General features: G+C 46.5%; 1 protein-coding gene across 3 annotated transcripts in view; it reads right to left on the bottom strand.

The window, feature by feature from the left end:
- The window catches only part of LOC101933733 (ficolin-2-like), a 52634-nt gene that overhangs the window by 6285 nt on the left and 26329 nt on the right, over positions 1 to 20020 (bottom strand). For 2 of the 3 annotated variants that reach the window (XM_065571971.1, XM_065571972.1), the window contains exons 2-3: positions 7149 to 7311; positions 4611 to 4724 (exon numbers count right to left, since the gene is read on the bottom strand). In XM_065571971.1, coding sequence (XP_065428043.1) covers positions 4611 to 4724; positions 7149 to 7230 — 196 coding nt within the window. In that variant the 5' untranslated portion in view covers positions 7231 to 7311. Of the gene's footprint in view, positions 1 to 340; positions 377 to 4610; positions 4725 to 7148; positions 7312 to 20020 lie in introns of all 3 variants that reach the window. The other variant, XM_065571970.1, reaches the window with a different exon arrangement.

The following is a 20020-nucleotide window of genomic DNA, read 5'->3' as shown; positions in this document are numbered from 1 at the left end:
AATCATGGAAAACCCCAAAATACTACGCATGATAAACAACTTATCACTGGAAAAACCATCACAAGTTCCTACTGTCCTGGGAAGAACTGTGAGCAGCATGTGACAAGCCCATGGAGATTTCAGCATGGGAAGCAGTAACTTGCTACATCTATTACTTGCGCTTTTTTTTAATTAATTATTATTATTATTAATAGTGTCTATAGGCCCCAACTGAGATCAGGCCCAGTGGTGCTAGGTGTCAGGAACCATGGGGCTGAATTCCACAAGTACCTAAGACACAAAGGATAGGGGGAGCAAATCCTTTGCCTATCACCATTGTTCTGAGAACAGAGATACTTACCTATTGTTGCTGAGGCTCCAGGGGCTCCATTATCTCCTAAAGAAAGACCCTTGTGTTATTCAGGGCAAATCTACACTACAAAATTAAGTCAACCTAAGTTCCATTGGCATACAGTCATTGCAGTCATTGAAATCCATTTTACATGTCCATACGATGCCCCTTGTGTTGGTGGTGTGCGTCCTCACCAGGAGTGCTTGTACTGATTTAACTGCCTATGGTCTGGTCTATACTACCCGCCTGAATCGGCGGGTAGAAATCGACCTCTCGGGGATCGATTGATCGCGTCCCGTCGGGACGCGACAATCGATCCCCGAATCGGCGCTCTAACTCCACCAGCAGAGGTGGTAGTAAGCGCCGCCGACAAAAAGCGGCAGAAGTCGATTTTGCCGCCATCCTCACAACGGGGTAAGTCGGCTGCAATACGTCGAATTCAGCTACGCTATTCACGTAGCTGAATTTGCGTATCTTAAATCGACTCCCCGCTGTAGTGTAGATGTACCCTATGGGGGCATTGTGGGATGGTTTCTGAAAGGCAGCAACAGTCGATGTAAGCAACACGGTGTCTACACTGACACTGCATCGACTTAACTACATCGACCTAAGCGCTATGCATCTCACAGAGGTGGAGTTCTTAACTCGGTGTAATGGGCGAGTTACATTGGTAGTTGCACTCCATTTTAATGGAGACGCTTACAGAGTTAGAGCAACGTAAAGCAGCTTACGTTGACCTAACTCTGTAGTGTAGACCAGGCCTCAGAGAAAACCCCCCGACCTCGGTCATCACATTAGCAGAACCAAGCAAAGGCTCAGTTAGGTCATTCATAATGAAGGTCTTCTGGATGACTCAGTCTACTCAGGGCTTGAACTGTGACATGCCCTGTCCAGGCCAAACAGGAGTTCTTTTTTGACACTTTTTTGACCTTTTTTATTAACTGAAAACAACAAAAACATTCTCAAGAACAGTCTTTGCAGTTGTTTTTGGTTATAAAAAAAACTTTTTCACCAAACAAAAATATCAATAACTGTTTTGATTACTTTTTAAAATTCAAAATAAGAAGGAAGAAACAAGTCTTTAGAACCCCGTAAAATGCCAATGGGGGAGGGGGGAGAGAGAGAGAGAGAGAATCTAAATTTACTAGTTTTCCACATTTTTATTTTTTAGCTCATTCTACCCAGTGGTGAGGCCAGAGGCGGCCTCCACTGCTCTCCCAGGTCCTGCTAATTTAGGGATCTCACCATCTGAGCTTAGCGCAACTGCTATACTTTCAGGCCAGAAACTAACACAATCTTTCTGAGCTGAAATTCCTCTCTCATCATGTAGCATTGGATTTTCCAGTCACTTGTTAAGTAGAAAAAAAAAGTTACTACTTTGAACTTTGCACCCATCAGTGTGAACTCAAGAGATGGGGAGTTATAGGCAAAATACCAGTGCCCTGGTTTCCGAGCATGTTAGTCAAGCTGGGATGATTGATTCATGAATCCGTGACAGAGTTCTGTTTGGAGCGGTATGAGGTATCTCAATATTTTACTGATATGGACACATTCTCTCTGTTACCATGGATGGCACAATAAGGACCAGTGCACAGATCAGTGATAAGAATTATTTGAGTTCCCTCACCTTTCAATACAGTGCAGCCAGCATCTCCCTTTTCTCCTCATGAACAGAGGGAAAGATTTAGCAAGAATGTAGCTATAATTGATGAATATTTCATAACTCGGGTTCTCTCAATGATCTCAACCAACAGCAGACTGGATTTACAATGAGACAATCAAATCGTGGTGTGACCTTGCACTCCAAATGTTTTATGGAAATATGCTTATAAGTGTGAATATGATGTAACTGGAATATGCTTTATGCAAAAGGTCTCTTGTAAGGTATCATAACAAAGATTATAAAGTACTGAATGTATTTATCCTATTTGTATGCATGTATCATTCTTGTACCTGAAGCTAAAAATATGAAGTATAACTCTGGGTCCTATTGTAATTATGCAAAGTGTGGGTCATTAATGGTGGTTTAGAATGGATGGCTCCCATTGACTAGGACAATTAGTTGTAAATGGTTTATTTACCTGCAAGCCTTCCTGTGTAGGTGTGGGCCAACCCAGGAAGAATGGAGACTAGGGGGTCTTACAGTAACATATGACCATGTCACATGAGATTGGAATCCATCTTAATCCTTGTATTTTTCCATTGATGAGGCGGGGATGGGGACAAGCACAGACAAAAGATTCCTGCCTTGTGCCAAAGCTATAAAAGGGGGTGGAGCAGGACAAAAGGGGCTGCCAGTCATGAGAAACCCCCTGCTTACCACCTGAGATGTCTGCTGGATCTAACAGACTGTACCGGGGAAAGGATTTGGCCCAGACTAGGAAGAAGTCTAGTCTGTGAAAGAAGCTTAATGGAACATCTTTGGGGGTGAGATATTACCTGTAATCAGTTTCTTAATGTATTAGGCTTAGACTTGCATGTTTTGTTTTATTTTGCTTTGTAACTTCGATTTGGCAGTTATTAACTTGAAACCACTTGAATCCTACTTTTTATACTTAATAAAATCACTTGGATCCCTTGGGAGCTGGGTGTCTGGGTGCTGGAGACAGATAACCTGCTGAGCTGTTTTTAGTTAAAGTCTGCAGCTTTGGGGGCGTGGCCCAGATCCTGGGCCTGTGTTGCAACAGGCTAGCGTGTTTGTCTCAACAAGGCAGGGTTCTGGAGTCCCAAGCTGACAAGGAAAATGAGCTCAGAGGTAATCAGCACATCAGGTGACAGTCCCAAGGGGATCTCTGTGACCGAACCCATCACACCTGGATCCAAATACCCCTAAACCTTGTGAAGTGAAAGGAATGGAAGTTAGATCCAGATCCATATTTTGCAAATGACTCTAAAATCAACCTGGATCCGATCCACTCCCAATGGGGTGTTTAGAGTCTAGTCCTGGTTTTGAATTTTGCAGCTTGAGTCCATCTCTAATGTTGGCAAACATGCCATGAGGTGAAGATGGGAATGTGTTTAACCCTCTACTGTATTTTAATCACATACTGTACCGTACAGAGAGAACAAAGTTCCCTGCTTTTTATTACTTTACCTTTCATCCCAGCAGGTCCCACTTTTCCAGGAATCCCCTGAGCTCCCTGTTCTCATAATAAATAATTTTTAAAAAATCCCTCAGATTAAACATTTGACCGTTATGATTAGAGAATCCGTTTTTCAGACTCGCTCTGAAACTCCCCAATAGCCCAGGTTTCATCCCAACCCAAATCCAAAATTTACACGTTAGTGTGAGACCAAAAGGAAAACAATTTTAAGAAATGTCATTGGCAAACTGCCATCTTCAGCTCACCATGGGGTCCTTACTCAGACAAAACTCCCTTTGACCTCCCAGGCTCCCATATTCCATGCTCGCTGTCAAAAAACTTGAAAGTAAAATTATTTTGTCCGGCCTTTGAGTGTCCACTGCCAAGACAAAAAATGAAGGATCCACTTGAGTACTTGCTATTTCCATCAATGAGTATCTTCTTCACCACCAGTATTTCCACTCCGTGGAAATATTTATGTTTAGGCTTAGGAGAATTAGATTTTAGTTGGTAAATGTCACTCCGTGTCAATTTCACTGTACACACAGAAACCGATGAAAAAATATTTCCATTGATAATAATCAAAATGTAAAGATCAGCAACATAAGAAAACTGCAGTTTGAAACTTAGAGTTTGATTTGAAGATATTTACCTTTGTATATTGTGACATGTGATGTTGACAATTTGTGTGTTAATGGTTATAAAGCTTTAACTTTTTGAATCTCTGTGTCTACTGTCATTAAATAATTATTGCCTGACCCTCCAATTGTTTGATCTTACATAATTTCCTGCAACTGTAAAAATTTAAATTGCAAAAAATTGAAAAAAGTGCTTAAAATAAATAGTATCCCTCCCACCCACCCCCCAAAAATAAAAAAATAAAAATTGGATCTGCCAAGCCTATTTAGGTTTTAAAAGGAGTGTAGACCATGAGCGGAGCATCATGATGGAGATCTCTCAGTCCTGACAGTGAACAATGGAGAGAAAACAGACAGTTTCAGAGCAGGGTTATTATACACCTGTAGCCCCGCAGTACAGCTGGTGAGATGTGTCATGTGACCACTGAATTTCAGGCAGCTTTTTTATGATGGAGTCTTGCATGGATCTCCAAAGGCTCAACAATTTTGACATAAGTAATTCATTATTTCTGCCTTCCCCACTGAAAGCTGATTCTCATTCAGCACCTGGGAACATACCTTTCATTCCCGCAACTCCGGGTTCTCCTTTGGGACCTGCAGCTCCAGGAATCCCAGGGCAGCCCTGGAGAACAGTATGTTTCTCAGAACCACTGAGACCCACTATTCTTACATCTAGAGAAAGAAATAAAACAATAAATGATCTTGGTGAGAGTAATGGGAGCTGAAATATTCCACAAATTTCAGGCAATCAAGAAGCTCTGAGTCATAATCTGCAGATCTCAATTGCTGGCTGTAAATATAGACAGATTCACCCTTCATTTTAGGAATGAAGCGAATACTATTTAAAACAATCACAAAGATGGTAACATAGGAACCTAATTTATTTAACAAACCACCTTAAAAACTTAGCTAGAGATAATCTGGGTGGTTCTTTATCTGCTAGAAAGCTACATCCTTTCGAAAATTGCCATGATGATTTGTTTTTTTAAACTCACTCATTTCTTGGTATAATCAAATATTCTGGTTCCTTTTCATTTATATCTGTGGCAGGGTTTTTATGAGGTTGATTGGATATTTTGACAATTTGTTTTAGCTATTATCTATTTGGTTACTGGTCAATGCTATTTTAGAAATAATATTCTATAGAGCTGTATTTGTTCGGCTCTGAGGATCCGAGCACCTTATAAACAAACCTTTTAAATTTGCATTAATATTAACTGAAAAGCTGGAGTAACCCTGCATGCCACTAGTGCAACAAGCACCAGGCACGTTAGGGCAAACTGAGAAATGGAAAGTCTACATTTAAAATAATAACAGTGAGAAAATTTGGACCTTTACTGGGATTTAAGTGGAACACCGTAGCAGTACCAGGGTTTTGTGCGTGTGTGCGCACACACGCACACACTTGTGCGTGCACTTGTGAATTTTGATACAAACAGAACATTGTCAGCACTCAAAACTCCATATTCATCCCAGTGCTCCCAACAGTCTTTGAGAAACTGGCTACCCATGCAAAGCGTTGCTGTGTGGGACAGCACACAGACTGGCTTGACAGGGACTAATGCATGGCGTCAACATGCTATTATATGGCTTATCCAGAGAGAAAAACAGTTGCCGGAATAGCTCTGGGCTGACACTGAAAATAACCTCAGTACAAGAATATCAATTTTCCTACAGGTCTCCTGTCACGTGACAGTTCCACAGCTCCGCCTTCTCCCCCCACCCTCCCAGGTCTGTTACTTATCATGCAAGGCTAGGTCCACACTACCCGCCTGATTCGGTGGGTAGAGATCGGTCTTCTGGGATCGATTTATCCCGTCTCATCTGGATGCGATAAATAGATCCCAGAAGCACTCCCCCGTCGACTGCGGAACTCCTGCCCACCGAGAGGAGGAAGCGCTGTCAACGGGGGAGCTTGCCTGCGCCGCGTGGACCCGCAGTAAGTAAACTTAGTTCTATCTAGGAAACGTTGACTTCAGCTACGCTATTCTCGTAGCTGAAGTTGCGTTTCCTACATCGATCCCCCGCCCCAATGTGGGCAAAGCCCAAGAGACCAACAGCAACAGAGGGAAGTTGGAAGTGTGACAAAGTTCCTCCTCTGTCTTGGTGGGTCCTGCGCTTATTGGCGGATTTTCTTGCCTCAAAGATTCACCATGTGGGTTGGGGAACAGCCCAGAGACCTTCCCCTCTGGAAGAGCCCACAGCCCAGATCAATTGGGAGGTTTGGGGGGAACCCGGGCCCACCCTCTACTCCGGGTTCCAGCCCAGGGCCCTATGGACTGCAGCTGTCTATAGTGCCTCCTGTAACAGCTACATGACAGCTACAACTCCCTGGGCTACGTCCCCATGGCCTCCTCCAAACACCTTCCTTATTCTCACCACAGGACCTTCCTCCTGGTGTCTGATAATGCTTGTGCTCCTCAGTCCTCCAGCAGCACACCCTCTCAGCTCCTTGCACCTCTTGCTCCCAGCTCCTCACACTCACACCACAAACTGAAGTGAGCTCCTTTTAAAACCCAGGTGCCCTGATTAGCCTGCCTTAATTGATTCTACCAGCTTCTTCTTAATTGGCTCCAGGTGTCCTAATTTGCCTGCCTGCCTTAACTGGTTCTAGCAGGTTCCTGATTACGCTAGTGCAGCCCCTGCTCTGGTCACTCAGGGAACAGAAAACTACTCATCCAGTGGCCAGTATATTTGCCCTCTACCAGACTCCTGTATCCCACTGGACTGGGTCTGTCACAGAAGCTTTAAAAGAAGTCTGCAAAATGCTTTTTTCCTCCATGAGTATTTATTCTTGACAAAATAATTGTAAGAAAACAACAGACCTGTTTACTGTGGGTGAATCCAACAGTTGCTACGTTTGCATGGTACCACTTGGTTAGAACCATTGTTAATTATTATTGTTCATTGCTAATACACTGATGCCTAGAGGCCTCAATCAAGGTCAAGACCCTACCGTGCTGTACAGACACACAGTAAGAATCAGTTCCTGCCCTAAAAAGCTTAGACTCTGTATAGGCAAGAGACACACAGAGCGGGAGAAAGGGAGCATTATAACCATTGAACAAACGCTGGCAAGGTTTGTATCTCACTCACCTGGGCAGGTGTCTTTATCTGCACAAACCACTGCCGTTATGCAGAGTAAAGAGAGGAGGGTTTTCTGGGCAGCTCTTCCCATGGTTGATGCCGATCTCTGCAATGGCAGCTCCACGCATCTTCTCTTCCCCTTCTCTTCTTTCGAGTTTCATCACCTGCAGCTCTGAACAAACAATAAACCACAGATGCAATCTCCACCTCGTCATACTTAATTTCTCAGTTGTGTGGCTAGTTTCTCTACTCTGGCTCTTCACAAGTTCTGAGGTGAGATTTTCACAGTATCAAACCCATAGTAACTCCTCTGCTTAGTATGCCTGGATTTCCTTCAGGAGACAGTGTCATAGATTGCCCTTGCAGAGCGAAGTTTCTCCAGGTGGTGACCCATTTTTACAAAACATGATGTAAAATGCCTAAACCTGATGGACTAAATGTTAAACCCTCAAAGTTACAAATCCACCTTTCATATTATTCATATTCCTGAGGCCAAAGAATCAAACTGACTTTAACTCAAGGAACTTCTTGGTATCACGTCACTATCTTTCATCAGTTGCACCAGAGCTCAGAAAGAAACAGTTGTAGATTTACTCTAGTCTGACTAAGCGGTTCTCAACATTTGAGGTCCAAGATACTGTTACTCAAGGGACCTCCAACTTTAGAAACAAAACGAATCCGAATAGAAAATTTGATTCTAATATACTCAGAGAACCTAGATTTGCAGATCCAACCCCACAAACTCTGCGGGTACTTTTAATCTAGATCCAGACCAGGATTTTGAGCCTGAGCCCCTCTCTCAGTATCTATTAACTGAATACTGTTACATATCCACGCCCCCCCCCCAGATTAACAGATAGCTTGGGGTTATTCTGTCTTCCTCTGCAGCCACAGCTCATGTCCTAGGCTCACCTGGGCATATCTCATTTAATCCATCCCCGCCATTGCAGGGACCTCAGCTACTGGTGCACCTTGGACCCTCCTGTTCTCTGCCTGTTGTATGTAATAGTCTCCTGAGGGCTGTAATACTTTGGTCTAATTCTGGTAGTTGGGCTTGGTGTGGGGGCGGTTGTGTAGCATTTAGTGGCTGTGATACACAGGAGGGCAGACTAGATCTGGTGGTCCCTTCTGGCCTTAAACTCTATGATTGGAGTAGATCAATGTGATGAGTGCACGCCTCCCCATGTGACCCCTGCCCATTCTAGGTAGAAGTGAAGCTGTAGGGGGGAAAAATCATCTCCCTTTTGAAGTGAGAGACAAATCACATTTTTACTCCTGGGGGAATTCTGCACCACTGCGCATGTGCCGAATTCATGTCCCATTCAGATTTTTTTTCTCCACAAAAAATAAATTCTGCCAGAGAAGTGTTGCAGTTATGCCTTTCGCCCACCAGGGTCTGCTGTGGTGCAACAACAGAGCAGCCACTCCCTGTCGGGAGAAACCTCAGCTACGGATAGGGAAGAGAAGAAGCTGTGTTCCTTACAGTGTCCTGCCCGGGAGCCTGGTCAGGAGGCATGGGATATGGGGGAAGGGGGATGGACAGCCTGGAGCACATGTGGCTTCTGGGGGTCACAGGCTGGGGGGAGGGCTGAATGGGAGTGGGGGTGCAGGGACACATGGGGAAAGGGGAGAGGAGGGTGGCTGAGTATGGGTGCAAGGACACATGGAGATGGGGCAGATGTGCCTGACTGAATGAGAGAGGATAGGGGTTAGGCCCGGTCTGCATGGGGGAAGCTCCCCAACTCCCTAACTATCCCCCTCAAAAAAACCCACTGTTCCATACTTCTCCCATCCACACACAACAAACCTCCAGGTTCACTCCCAGGCTCCTTCCCAGCAAATACCTCCCTCTCCCTCAGCTCCTTCATTACCCCTGACTCCCCAAAGCCTTTGCACTGCTTCGGAGGTGTGTGGGAAATATTAATATGCCTAGTAAGGAATCTATTTGTCAAAAAACATTTCCTGAATCTTTTTTGTTGTCTGTATTGTTACAGACATACTTGTTGATAGGTATTTTGAAATAAATTACCAAAATAATTGAAACTGGTGTGATTATAGTGTTACTTTGATAAATAATGCAGAATTTTAAAATATTGTGCACAGAATTTTTATTTTTTGGAGCAGAATTCCCCCAGGAGTAACATTTTCTATGCTGTTGGCAAACTCCAGCATTCTCCGTATGCTCTCCACAGAAAGGAGGGATGGTCCTGTGGTTAGGGCACTAGCCTGAGACTCAGGAAACCTCTGTTAAAATTGCCTGCTTCACCACAGACTTCCTGTGTGATCTTGAGCAAATCACTCAGTCTCTCTGAGCCTCAGTTACCCGCCTGTGAAATGGGGATAACAGCAACGCCCTGCCTCACAGAGGCGTGTGAGGACAAGCAAAATAAAGATTGTAAGATGCTCCAATACTAGGGTGATGGGGGCCATATAAGTACCTAATATGGATAACTGCAAAGCAAATACCCCCATCGAAAAACAGCCAAGCATATAACTGACCCACACACGGAAGATTTTAAATTTTCACTGTGACATACTTTAGAAAAATGAAAGAATTTTGTCCACATTTCGCAGAAGTAACTTTTGAGCGTGGGACCCTGCCTTAGCCTCCCCGCCAGCTACATTGGCTTCAGTGGGAGGTAAGTCGACATATTAAATTACTAGACTGGGACCCTTTTGTTGCTTGTTGTTTCATCATCATGGGAATACTTGACTCGTGGCATCAAGAGTTTAGCATTTGGCCCCATGCAAAGATATAAACTACAGTACTTAGCCCAGTGCTAACCAGATCTTGGGGGCACCCAGCATATTAACTGATGCAAGGAAAGGTCAAGCTGACCCATACTTTTTCACGAAGTGCAGTAGCACTTGCTGGCCCACCATTATATTGCTTCAGAAAAGTGAAGTCATTACATATTTTTTGCTGGGGATATTTTTGTTGTCTGAGTGTCACAATATATTGAAAGGACACTGACCATTTGAAACGTGCTCAGTTCTGCACTGCCAACCTCATGTATGAAAAAAATATTATGAGTCAAGGCCCCAAAACCCATGAGACTTTTCAAGCCAATCATGCAACTTCTTTACAAAAATACATTTGGGGGTCTTTTTATTTGTGTTTTGAGACTTGAAGGTTCACATTTTTGGAGCTTTTCTCTGCAAAGGTGAGGGCCAGAAACTTATTCTTTTATAAAAACTAACGCAGACATCTCATGTGATGGTAGGACTGCAGAAGCTGAGCCTGTAAGAGAAGCACCAGATATCACAAGACTCAAGATAAAATTGAGAGAATTGGCCACACTGTCAGTTAAATAAAAATGAACCATTAGTTCATTATATGGGCTGGTAGTATCAGCCCATATAACCACCTGTGAAGCCCCTCTGGAAATTGTTGTAATTTTACAGTTGCTCTGTCCCAGTTTTTAAAATCTCTATCTCCCCGGTTTCAGTGTGAAAGACTCACAGACAACAAGGAAACTGATTAACTAACGGCACATGGGAAAACAAAGAAACTGTACTCAGAGTGCTGTCAAATGCACAGAGTAAACAGGGAAAGAAACATTTCTTTTCCTTTTAATGCCTTGCAGCTAGAGCGGAGGATAAATATGTTAAAGATGATGAGGGGCTCAGATACTACAGTAACAGAGACCATAGAGGTAGAGTGCTGGGACTGGAACTGGAACGGAATAGTTTTGGAGACCTGGACTTCAAAAGGGCCTTAACGGAAATCTGTGCTGAGTTTGCCCCACCCCAGAACACCAGAGTGAGACCAGGTCACCCTTGGCCCACTCCCTCCTGTGCTCAAAACACCCCTCCCTCATTTGGCCCAGCCATGCTCCACCTCTGCTCTGCCCATGGCCTGCCTGAACCCGGGACTACTGGAGCAGCCATGTGAGAGGGGCAACGTCAGTTCTGTGCCTAGGGCACCCCTGCACTGGGGATAGTCCACCGGGGATGCCTTGTGTCTCCTTCATCCCAGCCTGAGAGAGGGGCTGCAGCTGAGTGATAAATCCAGCCCTGGATCTGCTACTTTAGAACAGGTTTCCTTTGCCCTCCGAACATTCATTTCCAATTGATTTAGAACAACGCTAGCAACGGTCAAGCTACAAGCAAACATTAAACTAAAGCAGCAGCTCTTTAAACTGCACCTGCTTTTCCTTTATCAAACGGACTTCAGAAAGAACTGGAAATGTAATACTAAGCCAGCTCCCCAGCTCAGTGAGAGGGTGATCAGCCAACACCTATTAACACACGCCTCGGACAGTGAAGCAACAGCATTGCTCCACCACAGAGGCAAATGCAAGAGGATGCAGGCCAGTGCTGCCATCTCCTCCCCTAAGCCCATGCACACTGCTTGACATCCTGTCGCTCCCACACACCCTGAGCATCCACAAATGCTTGTCTGCTGTATCCGCCAGGCTCCGAGACTGGGTATTACCGTGAGGAGAGCCACGGAGACTAGCCCTGAGAGGAGCGGGGCAGACAGACAGGAATACCTGAGCACCTTCTGGTTCCCTGGCCTTATCAGCACGAGCACCTATTGGCTTATGCTAGATCAGGGGTGGGCAACCTGAGCCTGAGAAGGAGCCAGAATTTACCAATGTACATTGCCAAAGAGCCACAGTAATACATCAACAGCCCCCCCATAAGCTCCCCCCCCCCACCACCACCTGCCTACTAGCAGCCCTGCCAATCAACACCTCCCCGTCCCTCCCGCCTGCCGCGATCAGCTATTTCACAGTGTACAGGAGGCTCTGGGATGGAGCGGGGAGGAGCAACGGTGCAGCAGGCTCAGGGGAGGGGGTGGAAAAGGGCAGGGCCTTGGGGTAAGGGGTGGAGTGGGGGCAGGGCCTGAGGTTGAGCAGTGGAAAGTTGGCACCTGGAGCTCCAGCCCCGGAGTCAGCACCTATACAAGGAGCCGCATATTAACTTCTGAAGAGCCGCATGCGGCTCCGGAGCCACAGGTTGGCCACCCCTGCACTAGATCCTTTGCAGAGCACTTAGGGAGGGAGGAGACTGGGTTGAGGACCCTCATGCACTTGTTTTGGATCAGGCCAAGGGCCTGTCCCACCCCTCAGGACTAGCAGGAGCACCACCAACGGCGGCAGAAGGTCCCGCCCTGAAATGCCCCCCCCCCCGAGGCAGTGGAAGGTCCCGCCGCCGAAATACCACCGCGGCCACCCCCCCCCCCAAATTGTAGCACCCTAGGTGACGGCCTAGGTCGCCTAATGGGTTGCGCCGGCCCTGAGGACTAGCGCAGCCTGTGATTGGAGTGAGGAGGTGTTCACTTGATATAAACACAGGGCGGGTATTTAAGCAGGAACAGGAAGTGGTCTGGAGGGTCTCAGATGACAGGTGGAAGCATTTTTCTCTCCCTCTCCTCCCGGTTCCATGATGAGAAGCTGGAGCTTGAAGGCTCTGACTTCAACATAGAACATTGTCTCTTTAGAGAGACAAAATGTTATCATTTAACTTAGGATCATTTTTTGCTTTATTTTATAGGCTCGATGCTGTAGCCCTGGACTAGGGTGGGATTGGGTTTGTTTCTGCTGCAGGATGTCCTACGTCTCCGTTGGATGGGTATGTAAGCGCATCCAGCACCTACCTACATTGCCTGCCACCATGTCCCTTAGAATGGGTTTGTATTGTTCTGATTCTCCCAAAATGTTGAATGACTCGTACTTGGCAAAGTAGGTCCTGTTTTCGACGTTTCTGGGGTCAAGACGCAGCTCGTTATTTCCTGGTGAACACAGGAGTAATGTGAAATATTCACTACGTGCCATGAACACTTTGCACAACGCTGGGTTTATTTGTGGTGACCCTCACCCACCTGGGCTTGACTCACCAGCCTGTCACCCCTATGCAGACTCAGACTGCCTTAGCTAACCCAGTTTCCATCCCCCACTCTCATCTTTCCAGTAGCAAACAGAACCCACATCTAACACCCTTCTCCCAGGCAGGAGATCAGAATCTATACCATCCATCCCTCTATGGCCTCCACCAGCCCCAGTCCAGTGGCAAGCCAGCAAGACACAAATGCAGTTTCTGTCCTGACTCCATTGGTTCAAATGAGACTCCCTGACCAGTGATTAGGACAGAATTCTGGATCTCAGGGTCAAATGGAAGCCGGAGGGAACCATCAGGAACAAGGGAAAGGGCAGAGAGAGGGAATGTGACAAGAGACAGAGCTGGGTGCCCTGTGGAATCCCACAATGGAGCTGGGTATTGAGCTATGTGCTGACTCTTCTAGCCAGCAAGACTTGCTTGTATGATCTTGGGCAAGTTACTTCATGTCTCTGTGCCTTGCTTTATGTGCAGTTATACTTGGTAAAGCACTTTGAGATCTACCAATGCAAGAGCTACAGGAATTGTTCTGATCACTCTAAGCCATGTGACAAAGGGGGTGGCAGGAAGGCGCTCTTAAGAAAAAGTGAGCCAGTAATTTCTTTACCAAGTGATGTGACGATTACCATTTCCCAACCAAAATTCTGGCAGCTGTCTCCCAAAGCCTCTCTTGTATGAATCCCAGTTACAATGACCCATCCGCCCATTTCTAGAAAACCTGCAAGGAAAAAGGTGGGAGGTTGGTCACATTCATTTTTATTTTCTGTGACTAGCAGCTCAGGTCCCTCCAGGGCAAGTTGCTCATATCATGTATATTACGATTAATCAGAATTACCCAGCCCATCATTTTAACTTTCTTGTGATGAGCTCTTCTAGAGAGAAGAGAATTTTCAATGGGCCACATCTTGAGATCCTTATTCAATTTCCTTCCTTGGGCATATTCTAGTTCTATTCCGTGAGAACTTGCTTTCGGAGTTTCCAAATATATCAGGCAAACTTCCACTGTACAGACCTGTTATTTGGTGGAGTAAATATTGAATGAGGATCTCAAGATTTGGGCCAGTGTAAAGAGAAAGTTGAGAGAAAGTTCTCTCTCTAAAGTTGAGAAAAGCCAAATCTACCCACAATTACAAAAATTCAATTCTATTCAATACTGGGTTGCTCATGCTCCCATGCTCTTATACAAACAAGATTTTATTGTTGTTCCAAATTAAGGGAGGGCAGTGGTGGGGAAGAGGAATAGATTTGTTGGAAGGTTGCAAAGTCAAGCACTCAAAAGTTAGGACATGCAAGAACATAAGAACGGCCATACTGGGTCAGACCAAAGGTCCATCTAGCCCAGTATCCTGCCTTCCGACAGTGGCCAGTGCCAGGTGCTTCAGAGGGAATGAACAGAACAGTAACCATCAAGATTTAAGATGCAACCTTAATTCTGGTCTCTTTTGAGTCCAATTTGTGAACTGAATTAGGCACAGAACTCATGGGGGAAAATGTTATTTGATTTGTGTAATTACGTTGCTCAGGGTTGTGAAAAAGCCACACACACACACACACACACACGACGTAAGTTACATCAACTTAAGCGGTGTCTTCAGCAGATGCGCTACAGCAGCACCAATGTAGCCTTGCCGTGTAGACTAGCCCTGAGTGTAGGGGTTAAACCCCCTATTTATAACAATAGTACGAACTTGTCACCCAACCCAGCAGATAAGACTCGGATACACACACGGAGCACAGCTGCTGCTGAGTAAGAAGGGGCACTACATAGTCAATGTTCAGTACAGAACCACGTTTTAAAGCACTGGCGTGAGTGTACCAGAAAAAAATCCCTTCTGACTGCAATGTGCTTTCCCAACACGTCTCTAAACTTCATAACCGATGTGTGACCTGAAGAGTGCAATGCTTAACGTCATAAACGTGCTAATGTGCAGCCAGCCAAGTGTTACAACAGCAGGATTAGAACTTGTTGTCCAGTATTAGAACTTAGTGATATTTGTAACTTACAAACCAATCAATCAATCGGATTTAAACCAGGACGGTGTAAATCTTTCAGTTCTTTCCATTTAAATAAAAAGACCACTATGGAAAAGCTAGGGGGGCTCCACACAGGCTAAAGATGTTCAGTGACTTTGCGCTCAATTGTTATTTGTACTGCCGTGCACGTCAGTGGCTGAGTCATGGACCTGGAAGCCAGTGTGCTAGGCGCTGCGCAGACACAGAACATAGACATCCCTTCCCCAAGGAGCTGACAACCTAAGGTTCCACTCCACATGGGATAAAGGGCATGGGACACACCGCCAAAGGTGAAATACTGCTCCTGGCACAGAGCCTCACATCACAAGAGATGTGGCTTCCTCTAGCGCCACTCACCATTGATTCTCTGACTTTCTGCTCACACAGACACACCTGTAACCAGTAAGTCACCCAGCACCTGCATTTGTAGTCAGTCCCCAGGAAAGCTCTTAGCTACTCATCTGCCATGCAGCTTCTTGCCTTGGTGGCCTGTGACCCTAGACCACCCCCTCCCCTGTATTCACACCTTACACACCACTGCCTTGTGAGGGGTCATTTTAAAACTAACAACTCGCAGGTTAATGCCATTGTAAAAGGCATGTGTTAGTGTTATATGTGAAGTTATGGATTTCCTCTGTATGATGTTACTAGAACATGTTTAAGACCAGACAGCCTAGCCTAGATAAAGGTGATACCCAGGTCTGTCCTAGACAAAGGAAGGTGGGTTTACCTCAGTTACATCAAGCTAAGCTAGTGGGGGTTATCCTGCTCCCAAACTTGAGACAGAGAATTAATATGGCTCCTGCACCCCAGAGAGACACAGGAGACAGAATCCCCAGGAGGCCTTCCTGGCTTGTAAGACAAAGACAGTCCTTTTGGGGATAAGGAACAGAGATTTCATCCTTATCCTTCACCTTAGGAGACAACGGAATCAAGGATTTGATCTCTGATGGATCCTGGCCAGGGTGGAGACCGGGCGAGAAACCATTTTGAACCGACAGTATCTTGCTAGAATAAGTTTGTCTTTTAGAAGCATGGTGTCATTTTTAGATGTTCATAACCATTTCTACCTTTATCCCTGCTGCTTGGCATCACTTAACCTATGTCTTTTTGTGACTAGATGTGTTTTATTTCTACTATAAACCAACTCATTTCTGTGCTTGAAGGGAAGGGTGCATTCACCCCAGTTAAGTTAAGAAGCTGTAATGTACTGACCCTTTAAGAGAACAGCAAACGTAATATCATCTGTGAACGAACAGTGATTTGGGCTGTGCATTGCAGAGAAACATCCGAAAAACCCAGGGGCTGGAGTCAGGGCCGGCTCCAGGCACCAGCTGAGCAAGCTGGTGGTTGGGTCGGCAGATTGTTGGAGGCGGCATTCTGCCCAATCCTAGGGCGCGCGGCCGCTTTTTGTTCTTGTTCCGCTCTGGCCACCCTGTAGGAGGCGGCGGGGCGGAGAACCAGAGCGCCCTGCAGGGCAGTCCTCTTCCTTCCCTCCCCGCCGACCGGAGCGGAGCCCTTGCGGCAGGAGGCGCCGCGTGGCAGCGTCCCTGCTGTAGCCCTGGCCGCCCCCTTCTCTCTCTCTCCTGCCCGCTCCCTCCCAGCCGGTCCCCTTGCACCCGTGCTCTGGCTGCGCCACAGGTTGGTTTTGGTTTTTTTTTGCTTGGGGCGGCCAAAATGCCAGAGCCGGCCCTGGCTGGAGTTCACTGGTTGTTACCTGCTAGACAAGGTCTGGGCCAGGAGAGCCTTGAGGAGTTTGCTGGGGAGGACGACAAACTGGAGTGGCGGGGAGCTGACAAGCCTAATCTCCAGCAGAGAGATAACAGCACTCAGCTTGGGGTACTCCAGCAGCAATGCTCCTTTGGTATTGGAACAGAGATGGACACTTCCAGCACTGGTAAGACAGCCTTACGGGACTCTCAAGGGCAGAGGCTGGGAAAAGTTCCAGAAAGGTTACAGTTATTTTCTGTTTATTTCAGGTGAGGAAACAGAACCAAGGAAGTGTAAAAGGGAGTGGACATGCTGAAGGCAGCAAGGGCAAAGAGAGAGCCCTCAGTGAGCACACAACTCAAACTAGAGTTACAGACGGCAGAGGTGGGAGTCTGGGAGAGTGGGAAAAAAGGATGGAAATGACTAATAGAGAAAAGGACTGTGACCCCCAGAAGTAGGAAGCAAGCCAGAGAACCAGACCTGAGAGCCAAGGGAAAGGAGGCAGAAAACCAGCAACATGTTACAGGGCTGGTTTATGATGTCAGCGATCACAACAAAAAGGGAAATTTAATTGTTCCATTCATTTAGGCTGAAAGAAAGAGCTCCAATCAGAACTGTGTCTTTGAGCTACAGAGCCGTCATGCTTGATGGCAGCCATTAACACCTTTCAGCACACACGTATTATGAATATGATCAGAGGTAGTTTGTGTCTTGAACCACAGGGGATATACAAGGAAGAGATAGAGCTACCACCATCACCACCACTTACACCTCTGTATGGGCGACCTGGATCCGGACACTGCTCCTGCTACTTCCACAGTCCTACCAGAGCAGGTGGAAAGAGTGGGTAGAACTAAAGCCCCATAGGGACCAGCACAGCTGATCTAGTGCAAAGGGTGTTGTGATTTGCTGCTGGTACAGACGATGACAATTGGGCCAGTAAAAGCAAAGACAATGATCGGCCTGTGATATCAACCGATGTTAACCAAAAGGGAGCCCAAATTGTTTAACAGGAAATCGTGAGCTACACATCGATCTTTGAGTTTGGACAGCAAGTAGTTTGCCAAAGTACAAATAATTCAGAACTTCGGGGAGTGAGAAATACAAGCTGGAGACTCTGCGGAGGGTGAGTCGGGTAGGTTGTGGGCACATTCCGATCCTTTCATAAAGGAGGGGACAGCCAAGGATGTTGCAAGACATCCCGTTACGGGGGGAGGGAGGGGAAGTCCTCCCTGTTTGCAAGAACTGTGAATATCTTAGAACAAAAGTGAGCAATTAAGTAACTGGATTAAGTTTCTTTCCAGTATCAGGAAACTCTGTCCCAGCCAATGAACTGGGCAAACATCAAGAATTTTTGACAATGAGGCAAATTTTGCACCTTTACACCCGGTGCAATCCCACTGACTTGAGTGTGGGGGTTGTGGCAGAAATTAACCCTCCGCTTTGTTGATTTCTCCCGTCGCTGGTCCACCAAATGCCTGTGTCACAGCTCCACGGGATCTGTGCTACGTCCCAGCTTTTGACCAGCCCCTTGGAGGAGCCCCTTCAGTGGGCCAGAGCCACAAGGGGGCCCACTCTTCGGCAAGGGTGGACCATGCAGCCTCAGTTCCTCGGAGACAGAGTCTCTGGACTGCAGAACTCCTGTTTCACACCATGAGTCCGGCCCAAAGCGTCCAACGGAGACAGGCTCCTGTTCAGACACTTTTTGCCCTGCCCCAGGGTCATGCACTTCAGCAATATTTGCAATGACACCAGGCAGCCTTTCAAAACGGAGTAGGGTTTATTAGTTACTGAACTCCCGCACTGGGAAGTCCACAGAGAAACAAAGGTGAAGACAGGGTTCAGACTGGCCAGCACCAGGGCTCTCTCCAGCCAAGCTCCATCTCCCTCTGGGTCTGTCTCTCAGTGCCAGGTGAGAGTTCCTGTGTCTCTCCAAAGGCAAACTCTTAACACAGCTCCTTGCTACCTTTTCGTCCATTGTCCTTCTCCGGCAGAACCTGCGCTGAGTTTACATGTTCCCCGTTGTTAGGTGTCATTTGTTCAGTCCTGGGGGATGGGGGTGGTTCCCATAGCAATGGAGGATCTGGGTCAGTTTCCACCAGTCCTTAAGGTTCCATTCGTGACCCAAGCACCTCATGTGTCATAGAATATCAGGGTTGGAAGGGACCTCAGGAGGTCATCTAGTCCAACCCCCTGCTCAAAGCAGGACCAATCCCCAGACAGATTTTTACCCCAGTTCCCCAAATGGCCCCCTCAAGGATTAAGCTCACAACCCTGGGTTTAACAGGCCAGTGCTCAAACCACTGAGCTATCCCTCCCCGCAAACCACTGTCCTCATAGACTCATAGACTTTAAGGTCAGAAGGGACCATTATGATCATCTAGTCTGACCCCCCGCATGATGCAGGCCACAAAAGCTGATCCAACCCCTTTCCCTTGACACTGCTGTTGAAGTCCCCAAATCCTGTGATTTAAAGACTTCAAGTCGCAGAGAATCCTCCAGCTAGCGACCCCCGCCCCATGCTGCGGAGGAAGGCGAAAAACCTCCAGGGCCTCTGCCAATCTACCCTGGAGGAAAATTCCTTCCCGACCCCAAATATGGCGATCAGTAGAACCCCGAGCATGTAGGCAAGATTCTCCAGCCAGACCCTCATTGGCCATTGATACTATTTACCAGCGATGACACGCTGTTGATTTGACTAAAATCACGTTATCCCATTAAACCATTCCCTCCATAAACTTATCTAGCTTAATCTTAAAGCCAGACAGGTCCTTCGCCCCCACTGTTTCCCTCGGAAGGCTGTTCCAATATTTCACCCCTCTGACAGTTAGAAATCTTCGTCTAATTTCAAGCCTAAACTTCCCCGCGGCCAGTTTATATCCGTTCGTTCTCGTGTCCACATTAGTACTGAGCTGAAATAATTCCTCTCCCTCCCTGGTATTTATCCCTCTGATATATTTAAAGAGAGCAATCATATCCCCCCTCAGCTTTCTTTTGGTTAGGTTAAACAAACCGAGCTCCTCGAGTCTCCTTTCATACGACAGCTTTTCCATTCCTCTGATCATCCTAGTGGCCCTTCTCTGTACCTGTTCCAGTTTGAGTTCATCCTTTTTAAACATGGGAGACCAGAACTGCACACAGTACTCCAAATGTGGTCTCACCAGTGCCTTGTACAATGGAAGCAGCACCTCCTTATCCCTACTAGATATACCTCGCCTAATGCATCCCAAGACCGCATTGGCTTTTTTCACTGCCACGTCACATTGCCAACTCATAGTCATCCTGCGGTCTACCAGGACTCCGAGGTCTTTCTC

This window comes from Chrysemys picta, chromosome 18 (assembly GCF_011386835.1).
Source record: "Chrysemys picta bellii isolate R12L10 chromosome 18, ASM1138683v2, whole genome shotgun sequence".
NCBI classification, from domain to species: domain Eukaryota; kingdom Metazoa; phylum Chordata; order Testudines; family Emydidae; genus Chrysemys; species Chrysemys picta.
The sequence above is the reverse complement of the archived record's forward strand: the minus strand, read 5'-3'. Positions and strand labels throughout refer to the sequence as shown.